Source organism: Berghia stephanieae, chromosome 10, assembly GCF_034508935.2.
Source record: "Berghia stephanieae isolate SIO BIC M18660-M18661 chromosome 10, UCSD_Bste_1.3, whole genome shotgun sequence".
NCBI classification, from domain to species: domain Eukaryota; kingdom Metazoa; phylum Mollusca; class Gastropoda; order Nudibranchia; family Aeolidiidae; genus Berghia; species Berghia stephanieae.
Genome location: NC_088369.1, coordinates 36,458,483 through 36,470,289, shown reverse-complemented (window position 1 = coordinate 36,470,289; position 11,807 = coordinate 36,458,483). Strand labels below are relative to the sequence as shown.

The window sequence follows — 11,807 nt, the reverse complement described above, 5'->3', positions numbered from 1 at the left end:
CGTCTGTAGCGTTTCATTCATCTTGTTTTGTTGATAAAGGGAAAACCCGAAACGTTGACATTATATGTTTTCGATTATTAAATGGGAGCTTACATTAAATTTTACATTGTTATTTATTTCTTTGTGCTTCGAGCAGCAACATTTACATTACATCAAAAAGAAATCAGATGTGCATTAAAGCGGATATAGCACCAAAATACACCCCAAAAAAGTGCGTTCATAATTTTTTTTCTATCTTATAAACTAACATGTAGGATTGTCTATTTCTGATTGTCCACAATTTCAATTCATTTGAGAACTTTGCTGGTTTGAAAATGTGAGTAATATTTTTCTTATGAGCTTGATTTTAGTCTACACTTTAGTGTACAGTGTGTGTATGGATGTGTGTGTGTGTGTGACTGTGAGTGTGTGTGTGTGTGTGTAATTGGATGCGTGTGAGCTTTGTTCGTATGTCCGAATCTGCAGTGTGTAATGTTTTTTACTGATGGCCAATGTGAAGCGCTTCGAAGCTTCGGCATAAGCGCTATATAAATGTACATTTATTATTATTATTATCATTATTATTATTATTATTATTATTATTATTATTATTATTATTATTATTATTATTATTATTTATTATTATTATTATTATTATTATTATTATTATTATTATTATTATTATTATTATTATTATTACCTCGGAACAAAACAAAAAAGATAACATTATCTGTGAGAAATGACCCAACAAGAGTAAATCAACCCTGAAGGCAACTCTGTAAAAAATTCAATTCGAGAAAAATTACAGGATTTTTTCTTTTTCTTTTTCTTTTTTTTTTTTTTTTTTTTTTTTTGTCTTCATCTATAAGAAGATATGGGGAGACATTCCGCACGTTCCTCGAGGTATCTTCACTTTATATTGTTATTTTTACCGTGGATCTTTTGCCAGACGTTTATTTATTCAATATTTTCAATTTTTAGTAGCATTTTAAAAGCGGTAGAATAAACCTTGATTGATTGGTAAAAGTTTAAAATTTTCTAAAATTGACCTAAATATTTCCTAAACATTAACTAACACTAATAGGAAAAACAAACATCCTATCACCTTTACTAAGACTTATAACTAACCCTAATAGAAAAAAAAAACCCTCCGACCTCGAGCTAACCCTTATAGAAAAAAATCCTCCGACCTGGAACTAACCCTTATAGAGAAAAAAAAAACCTAGGACTGCTTTGCACTAACTTTCAATACTTCACAAATCAAAATGGCGGCCGATAATCAAAACAATGATCAAATAAGGAAATTTTAAACTTTTACAAATCTATCAAGGTTTGTTCTATAGTTTTTTAAATGCTTCTTCTATATGATGACAAATTGAATAAATAAATGCCTGGAAAAAGATCCAAGGTGAAAATACAATTTGAAAGAAATGCTAGCGCTAGGAGCTTTCGGAAGGTCTCCCAAGGTCCTATAGTTATTGTTTTGAAATTGAATGACTTTTGTTTACGAATAATAAGGTCTTTTTTTTTTAAAGGGAGAGATTTTTCAGCTTTATGCAATGCTAAATTCTTGACAAATGCCATCAATTTCTCACCGCCCTTACATCTGTATTTGTGATCCTTTGCATCAAAATGGTGCTGTCTATGTTTGGATTTTTAGTATGTGAGAAATTGAATTTATCGTAAAAAAAAAAAAAACATAAAAAAAATAGAAATTAAAAAAAAAAAAAAATAATTTTAATTTGCGTCTACTGTTAGTGTCTTTATATTGCTTGGGTTGGAACGCCCAGAAATCTCAGTCACTCGCTTTCGGATCGGAAGGTCCTGGGTTCGAGCCTCGCGCTCGACGCATAGTTGAGTCCTTGGATAAGGCTCTTTACTCACATTCTCTCACCGTACTCAGGTGTAAAATGAGTACCTGGCCGTTAACAGCGTTGTCTTTGTCCGAAAAATTGTAATATCGCCTAACAAGCGTCATGTCCCGTCCTACATGTTAAATGTTGCTGTTGAACAGGGACCCCTTGTAAAGCGCTTTGAGCACATTTAGTGGATATTGCGCTATATAAAGCTCAATTTTCTAAAAAGATATGTCAATCAAGATGGTCGCGCAACATTCGCTCGACCGGAAATGGTTAAAACCATGAAAATAAAAATGAAACTCGTCGTTTTAGTTGTTTGATGAAGGTCAGTTTGTTTATTTCTTTGGATAAATTAAATAATTATGCCCTTCCGCCACGACATCATACGGTATCGTCGTCTAGGCATTCCACAGAAGGAATAGATAGTATGCTCTTGGCTCAGAAGCTCATAGCATTGCCATCCGGAAGTATAGATAGTTCGAAGATGACGTCACTCAGGCCTTTGTTATTGTTTTTGCCATCCGCGTTTGTGAGTTGTTCTCACTAAACTGTATTAACCAGACTATAAAAGTTCATGGTTACACAGAGTTTGTGTGTTGGTCCGTTATACTTCCGGATGGCAATGTTGTGAACTCCTTGGCCAAGCGCATTCTATCTATAACGGACCAACACACAAAACTGTGTGTGTCCATGAACGTTTATAGATAGTCTGGTTAATACAGTTCAGTGAGAATTACTCATAAACGCGGATGGCAAAAAAACAATAACAAAGACCTGAGTGACGTCATCTTCGAACAATCTATATAGATAGTTCGAAGATGACGTCACTCAGGTCTTTGTTATTGTTTTTTGCCATCCGCGTTTATGAGTAATGCTCACTGAACTGTATTAACCTGACTATAAACGTTCATGGATACACACAGTTTTGTGTGTTGGTCCGTTATACTTCCGGATGGCAATGTTATGAGCTTCTTAGCCAAGCGCATACTATCTATAGATAATTCATCAAACAAGATGTCAAACAGGGATCACTCATGTTGTCCAATTGAGCAATTTAGGGGTTAATTATCTTGCGTAAGGAAGAAAAAAAAAAACGAAAGTGCCCACAGCGGGGCTCGAACCCGGGGTCTTCCGGTCACAATGCAATGCCTTAACCACTTTTGATAAATAGAACTAATTCAAGGTGAGAGACCTCGTGTATTGTGTGACTCACTGTCTCAAAACGGTTTTATAACGGCACTGGTTGGTTAGCTACGAATATAACAATAGGTTTCAACAGTCGTTACGTGACGTCACTTCCCTCGTGATGACGCATAGTAACTTAGTAACTGGTTCTAAACTATCGAAACAGTGGACTAAGAAAATTGGTCCTTTAGTCGTTTTGGGATATTTCTTTTATATACCAAACAATATCTCAAGTCTCAACTTCCTGTAAATTCTGACCCTTCGCCTCAACACGGTATTAAGTCGGGATGGTTAAGATGTTCAAAAATGAATTTATAGCCATAAATATCAGACTTGTGTTGAGTTTGTATGTATTATTGAGGAGAATGGATACCATATTTTAGGGTGCTAATACCAACAATTTATATTATTGACCAGTTTAACCTTTAATTCGGCTTTTAAGCATCTGGTTCATTCCGACATAATACCGTTTAGGGACGATGGGTCACAATTTGTATATATTGAAAAACTATTTCTGTCGTTCTCTGAATAAATCACGTATTTAAAAATTTGGCCAGAAAACGTGTCCTTCAAATATCGATAGATTAAAAATACCCTAATCTTGGCAAAAAAAAAAAAAAAAAAAAACAACTCAAAAACCCTTAAACCTGGGATTTTGCAAAGAATAAAGAAAGTTGAGCCTTTATAAGGTGTAAGTGACATAACTTCTTCTCCTCGATAAAGGATTTTTTTTTCAACTGAAGAACGAAGTTAACGTCACCCAGGTCTTTGTTATTGTTTTTTATTTTTTGCCATCCATGTTTATGAGTAATTCTCACTAAACGGTATTAACCAGACTATATAAGTTAAAAATTACACACAATTTTGTGTGCTGGTCCGTTATATTTCCGGATGGCAATGTTGTGAGTTTCTTAGCCAAGCGCACAGCATATATAGATTGGGGGTCCCGATAGCTCGAATCGTAGAGCACACGCTGTAAACGACCCGGGTGAGGTCGAGATTTTATTCTGACCACCCCTCTCCGTACCACCTACAGCAAAATCGTCACATTTGTTACGACACAATATACATTTATCTTATACAGATTAATTTTGTACATCACAAACTTTGAAGAATGATTTGAGTTTAATTAATAATAACATAAGTTGTTTTGTTGAGAGCTTGTTTGATTTTTTAAAATAAATTTTTCTGCTAGGTAAGCCTGCCATTTTGGGAAAATGCTGAAAATGGTCGGTAAGGAAAGAGTCAACGCGTGGGTTTTAAATGATTTATCTGTACGGCAGTCCCTATCGAATTTCCCCCTGCCTTGACCTTGAGGATCCTGGGGTTGACGCTGACCTCCGTGACATTTTATTTTCTGTTTACATCTGGAATGCACTTATTCTCCATACCCTATCTATTTCTCTCATTATTATTGATACCAGTGCCCGCTTCACACTTTTTTCTGAATTTCATTCAACCCACTACCGGAGCTACTCGAGTGTGTCCTATTTGTTTTAATGTTACTTACCATGTCTTGTTTCATACAGAGGAGGGCAAATAGCTTAATTTGCTCGTTCAGCGTAGAGAGCTCGTGGGGTTTGTCAACCAGCCTCGTTGTGGTCCCTTAAAAGTTGTTGAGAGTTGAGAGGCGCATGATTGGTACTAAGTTTAAAAGCAATATTTTATGCGTGGTTGGATAGCTCAGTCGGTTGTGCCACCACTAACTGTTTCTCTCTCTCTCTCTCTCTCTCTCAGCCAGACAGAGGGTGTCGTGTGAATTGGATTTTGAGCTTTGCACTGTCCCCATGACTTTTTATTCTGTTTTCATCTCGCACTTCTCCATACCCTATTTTTCTCATCATTATTGATATCAGTGTCCGCTCCACACTTTTTTCTAAATTTATGATAACTTAGTATAGATGGAACGAAATTGACGTCACTCAGCTCTTTGTTTTTATTTTAAGCCAGCCAGTTTAATGAGAAGTTCTCACTAAATTGTATTAATCAGACTATAGATATAATGCGCTTGGCTAAGAAACTCACAACATTGCCATCCGGAAGTATAACGGACCAACACACAGAACTCTGTGTAACCATGATCGTTTAGAGTCAGGTTAATACAGTTTAGTCAGAGTTACTCATAAACGCGGATGGCAAAAAACAATAACAAAGAACTGAGTGACGTCAATTTCGAACTATCTATAAACGTCTACGGTTACAAATAGTTGGTGATTTGGTACGTCATATCCGGCTGGCAGATATTATGAGTTTTTTGTAAGTTTTTGTTCTTTCTTTTTTTTCCTTTTTGGAAATCGATATTTTTAAAGTTTTGGTGTTGTTTGGGGGGGGGGGGGGGGGGGGGGGGGGGGGGAGCGGAATCCCCGAGGTCGAATTTTCCCCCGGCCTTAACCTTGACCATTCAAATATAGGACAGTTTCACACTGCGATCTAATTTGTTTTCAAGTGACTTTTTAAAAACCATCATTTCTTAATTATAATATGAATGAATGAATGAATGAATGAATGAATTTATAAAGCGCCTAGATCCACAATGTGCTCATAGGCGCTTTACAATGCAAATAAAACACAACAATAAATTGATAATTTAAGCATAAAATCTATCATATTGGAATAGCATTAATGAATTTGTAATTTAATTTAATAATAACTCAGGATAAGCTTGCATTTGTTTTGATTTGGTTTATTTTCGGAGGTAGGGGGGGGGGAGTGTGAGGGTTACATCATTTATTTTGTCTTTTTTGGGAGTAGAGGGGGTGCGATAGTACAGTTAGTAGAGCACTGGCTTCATAAGCAAAAGGACCGAGATCGGGCGCAATCGCGATTTTTTTTTATCTAAACCCCCCCCCCCCTCCCTCTCTCCCTCTGTCCACCCAGCAGTGATTGGGTAGCTGGGCCTGTTAGATCTGGTGGAAAGTACTTTGCGATAGACTAGCGTCCTATCCAAAGAGTAGCCAGTAATTTCTTATTGTACATTTCACGCTATGGAAACCGGAATAAACCAAGGTTTCATAACATGGGCGATATTCCGAACAGTATTCAAGGGCGGAGAGAGTTGTTGAATTTGGCAGCCATTGTTGCTGTTTCGGCTGAAGTAGTTGGATAGTCTTCGCTTGAAGGAACTAAAACTGTCTAAAACTGTTTTGTGTTCACACGTGATTCGGGAAAAGCGTTCCAGTCTTTGATGGTGCGGGCTCTAAATGAATACTTGAAATCTTTGAATTTGCAGATTGGTGTTTTAGTGTTTTTGAGTGGGTTCTTTTTCTTTGAATGCGTGAGTTTTGTTTTATATCTAGTTGTTCTATTGATATGGCCATTCATTTTGTTGGTAATTTTTAAACATGGGGCGAGGAGCGAGGACGAGAGACGAATGCGCACAACCAACATGACGTTCTCTCTCTAATAACTTTTTCCGCCGGTGACGTCACAGACTATGGGTGACGCCCAATCAAGCGACGCTACTCTTCCGCTAATCTCATTCCCTATAGATAAGTGTTATCGTTGTTCTTTCCGTCTGTTTGCTAATGGATACCATCCGAGCTGTGTGTTAATTTCTGGTACTCTACTATAGTAGGGACTGTCATTGAAGACAAATCTTGCAGAACGGCACTGGGCAGCTTCAATACTCTTCAACAGTCGTAACGTCACTTCCTTCCAAATGACGCATGGTAACTTAGTAACACTGGCTCTAAACTATCGGAACAATGGCGGACGCCCGCATGAACTATTTCTCCGGCGAGCATAAAAGCGTATCCAGAGGGGAAAAAAACATAAATTTGATCATGTTTTGACTTTTACACATTCTGATCACAAGGCATATGAAAAGTTCTAGCCAGCATGAAGAATAAAAAGTAATGGTTTTCTTTGTTTAGAACCAAGATGGCCGCCGTTGCCGGGCGGCGTGACATCAGACTACTGAATCCAATTGCTTTTATATCAGATTGTAGGTGTGGGTCCTAAACGATGGTCGAGTAGTTTAAGATTGGTCTTACGAGTGTCATGTCCTTGGTTTAAGATCAATGTTCAATGTTTTATCAATGTTCCACATTTGAACCCTCGTTCTCAGACTTCAACTACAAAGACTTTGACTGTAAAGAATTGTACAGAAAATGGTGAGAACAAAATGGTCTACTTGTTGGGGAATTATTTTTTAAAACACTTACAAGTAGCGGATTAATACACCATTTACGACCTAAGCTTTGATATTGCATTTAGTGGGAGATAAAAATGTTCAAAAATGAACATCGACTTATTTTTGGCCCGAGGTCGAGGTCGTCGGATGTTTTCTGCTGATAATTAGTTGATCTTTGAATATACTGAAAAGTTATGAAAGATCCTATTTTTTTCTTTTTAGACCATTCCCGATAGGAGGACATACGTGGGTAAAGAATCTTCTGTCTGTAAAGTATGTGGTTATATTTATTTCCCTTCTAAGGATGTATAAGTAAATGGTCGATGGTTAGTGATCGATGTCTAACTAGAATCAGATCTGATAACCCAAATTGTTACGGGCTCATTGGTGTAATGGAGACCTTCTCATATCACATAAAATATTGTCCATTACAAATATGGTAAATCAGGCCTATTATTGCGCTCGTTTATCAGACCTGTAAATATGTACACTTCGTCAGTGACGGGTATTTTAAAAAAGGGCTATAAACCAAAAAATGAATCTAAAAGTTGCATGAAGGATTGTGATGCGTGTTTAACTTAGGGTGACACCCTGGAAACAGACTATCTATATCATATAAAAGTCAATATTATAAATAAATGCTTTCCTAATTCTTCTGCTCTCAGCATAATCTCAACGATTTTGGTTGATTGTTTATTTGTTTGTGTTCTGTTTTAACGTATCTTTGTTTTCGTTTTTTTGTTTTTGTGTGTTTGTTGCTTTGTTGCCTTGTTTTTTGTTTTTTTTTTTTGTTTTTTTTTTTCTTTTTTTTTCGTTTGTTTTTTAAAAAATATATTTTTTAATTTGGATTTTTAAAATATTTTTGTTTTCATTTTCTTTTTTTTCGGTTTAGATGTATTCAGTTTGCCTGTTTGTTTGTTTGTTTTTTGTTGTTTTTTTTTTTTGTTTTTTGTTTTTTTTTGTTGTTTTTTTTTTTTTTTGTCTCTCGTGTCAATAATCGCACAAAGATTTCTTTTTCTTTTTTCTTCTCCATTCCAAAGATTGAGAGTGCAAGCATTAGCTGCCTCTTTTGAGGCGTGAGAAGTCTGCAAAGAAAAACACCAAGACTTAATCGAGGAGAAACATGATCCGTAGTGCTTCTGATTCCATCTGACGGAAAGAGATCTGGTGAAACTCTTGTCTAAAAAGTAAAAAGATGACAGGCTAACCACCTGTCCTGACCATAGGCCATCTCTATACATCTCTAGATCCCGGTCACTAACATGCACCGAACGAAAACATCAATTCCCGTCATTTTGCTCTCATTTCATTTCATCACTAATAAATAATCTATAATGGAAGACCGGTGAAGGGAAAGGATATCATACGGACTTGGCGATGAAGTCGACAGCATCAAATGGACAAGATGACGAATTTCAGAGGTTTCTGTCTTATTATTCCGAGAATGGAGACAACTCTATAATCAATTATACTAATACATTAAATGGCAAGATTCCAGGGCTGGCTAAGCCTAGTCGGTATTCTGAAAATCCTCGGCAATCTCTTCGAAATATAGACCACCGCGCTTCAAGTCGTTTTAATGCAAAGACAATACCATCCGGTAGGCAAAGCGGAGGATTCGAAACTAATTCAACGAGTATCGGTCAAAAGGGTGACAGTTTATACGTTGGGGCGGGAAATAAAACGCGAGTCTCGGGTAATATAAAAAGATCTAGGCAAACACAAAGAGGACATGTAACAATTGTTCCGGACCCACTCGTATTCGGACGTGAAATACAAAGTTTTGCAACTAGAAAATCTCAAAAACAGACACGGAACAGTCGAAACATCCCAGACAGACAGTCAATCAAATATCCCAAGAATGGTGTAGACAGTGTCATCGGTCAAATATCGAGATTGTCACTTCCCTCTAAATCACCTAGTTTTAGAATAAAAGCGTCTTCTCTTCATCAAAGCAGAATCAAAAGCCCAATAGAAATGCCTAGTTTGACGTCTAATCCAAGACGCTACTCGGATACATCGCCCCTTGCCAGTCTTATGCTCTATAGTAAGCGTGATGACCAATACAGGCGCAATGGAAGCATAGGTGGAAGTCCCAATTTTGGAAGCAGCCAAGTTCCAAGCCCAACAGGATCTTCTCTCGCCCAACTCATTCGCATCAGCCAAAGCTTGGAAAATAACGGGTATGGCGGCAGTCGTGGTTCTAAATTCAGCAGTCTTGCTGACAGACATTCGCTTGCCAAAACAGCCAGAATAAGTAGGAGTGATTTGGGAAAGCGTAGTACCAGGGCATCATTCAACCCAAGAAAGTCCAGGCTTAGGTCACGAGGTAGCGGTACGAGGATGACATTAACCCCGCGGTCGATAGGGCGTTTATCACGGGGAAATGGGACAAGGACATCGTATAGCCCAGTGCTATCTGGGCGTATATCACGAGGTAGTGGTGTGGGGGCATCTTTTATCAGCCCAAGATCGCCAAGGCGACTATCACAGAGTAGCTTGAGAAGGAGATCACTTCACGCCCGCCTATCCAGGCTTATATCTCAAGTAAGTGGTACAAGGAAATCATTTATCCCACAAACGTCACGGCGATCGTCGTTAAGCCAAAGACGCTCTAGGCGTATCTCACGAGGGAGTGGCACACGATTATCATCTAACTCCAGGCGATCCAGGCGTATATCACGAGGTAGTATTACTAGGTCTTCATTTAGCCCCAGACTATCTAAACGCATACCACGAAAAATCGGTATGAGGGCATCTTTAAGCCCCAGACTGTCCAGTGGCTCGCGAAAAAGTAGTGCTCGGGCATCGTTGAGTCCAAGATACTTTAGGAGTGTCTCCCGAGGGAGTAGTAGGGCAGGATCAATTAGTCCCGAAGTCAGGCGAAGCACATTTTTCTCACGGGTCATTCGCAGTAGTAAGAGTAGTAAACACAACAGTCAAGGTTCTGATTATAAATCGCCAAAAGCTTACTCTTCCGTTCCTTACCAGGCCCAGTCCATCTCTAAGAGCATCAGTAATCAATACATTGGAAGCAGAAGCAGCTTTGGGAAAAGGAGTAGGAGAGGAGACGCCCCTTGTTGTGGCTCAGATATTCCCTGCGTTTCTCGTTCGAGTAGATATAATCCTAAATGTGATTGCTATCCCTGTGGCTATTCCCCGAAGGATTTCCGACAAGATATAAGAAGTCTATCGGTTTCTGATTGGGATATGGAAGTAATAGACAAACTAAGAATTAAAAGGGAAGAAACAATGTACGAATAAACGAAAAATCTTCCTTGTTAAAGTCAATTCATTTTGAAGATAAAAATGTACACAAAAATTAAGAGGTCATTAGATTAAAAAATATATTTCTTTATATATTGTGATGGCCCACTTATATCGTAAAAGCTAATCCACGGTCTTGCAACCTGGTCCAAATAAATCAGAATTCAATGTTCCACCATGTGATATGTCTGTGTCCTGGAGTCCTCCATCCAGTGCAGGTGGGATTCGCCTCCAGGCCATAGACTCTTGGCAGGCACCCAGTGTCTTCTCTTGCCGATATGGAATCCAAAGAGCTTCAGTCCCATCTCAGAGATACGTATCTCTTCTTCTAAGAGGAATCAGCATCTCATAATTGCAACCCTTTTCAGAGTCAGGGAAGCTAAACACAAAGACGGGTTTGGAGCTGCCTTTATTTGTACCACAGGCGTCTCAGCTAGTCCTAGGTCATAGCTTCAAACTGACTTGATAAATTGGGATGTAGATTGATACTGAGACCGTGCCCTTGGTGTTAAAACTGGGCCCTATTGCTTGGGCGATGTTGGGAGAGTTCCTGGCACAATTACTATTGCTTTTGGAGTTTAACGTCAAATCACTCCACTCAGTTTTTGAAATCGGCTGTTTCAAGCAACAATGCTTTTTTTTCTTTTTTTCTTCTTTTTTTATTGTTTTCTTCTTTTTTTTTCTTTTTTTTTTCTTTTTTTTTTTGTGCTCACATCTCCCTCCCTCTCGTTGGGGTAAAGACAAAAAAGAACTCTGTAGCTCGACTGATTTTTAGGGGGTTTTTCTTGTATTTTTCTTTCTTGCTTTGTCTGACACCTGTCATACTCCCTTGTTGAGTTCCTTGTCTTACACCGGTGCCTGCTCCTTTATTTGACATTTTCAAAAAATAAAATAAAATGGAGCAACTCAAATGTCTTCGTCCTCGTCCTCTCGTGTTCAATGTATGTGTTGTTTGATGCTATCGTGTGTTCAATGTATGTGTTGTTTGATGCTATCGTGTGTTCAATGTATGTGTTGTTTGAAGCAAGCGAGGGTTCACAGCGTAAAACGCGTACCCTTGTGCAGAATATAGTTATTAAAATTGTCCCAACTACCGTGAGACTCTGTTGCGTAATGGTAGCACGTCTGACCGGTAATCAGAAGGTCTGAGGTTCGATCCCACGTTGAGGACGACTGATTTTTTTGGGATTGTTTTTATTTATCTCGTATTTTTCTTTCTTGCTTTGTCTGGCACCTTTCAAACACACTTGTTAAGTTCTTCATCTTACACCGGTGCCTGCTCCTTAATTTCTTAGTTCGACGACGTCTTTATCTCTGCATTCCTTTGTTCGCGTACACTTGGAATTGGTCCATTGATGATTTAGATTACACGTTCATATGTAACG

At 38.2% G+C, this 11,807-nt stretch overlaps 1 protein-coding gene across 1 annotated transcript; it reads left to right on the top strand.

Moving 5' to 3' along the window:
* The first annotated feature begins 223 nt into the window (after positions 1 to 223).
* LOC144981068 (uncharacterized) lies at positions 224 to 10,595 on the top strand. The gene is made up of 2 exons (XM_078929171.1): positions 224 to 316; positions 8,196 to 10,595. The coding sequence occupies exon 2, from the start codon at positions 8,533 to 8,535 to the stop codon at positions 10,417 to 10,419; it is 1,887 nt and encodes a 628-aa protein (XP_078785297.1). The 5' UTR covers positions 224 to 316; positions 8,196 to 8,532; the 3' UTR covers positions 10,420 to 10,595.
* Positions 10,596 to 11,807: the final 1,212 nt, after the last annotated feature.

Excerpts from the sequence above, each read along its gene's own strand:
- LOC144981068 (XM_078929171.1), top strand. The coding sequence starts at position 8,533 with ATGAAGTCGACAGCATCAAATGGACAAGATGACGAATTTCAGAGGTTT.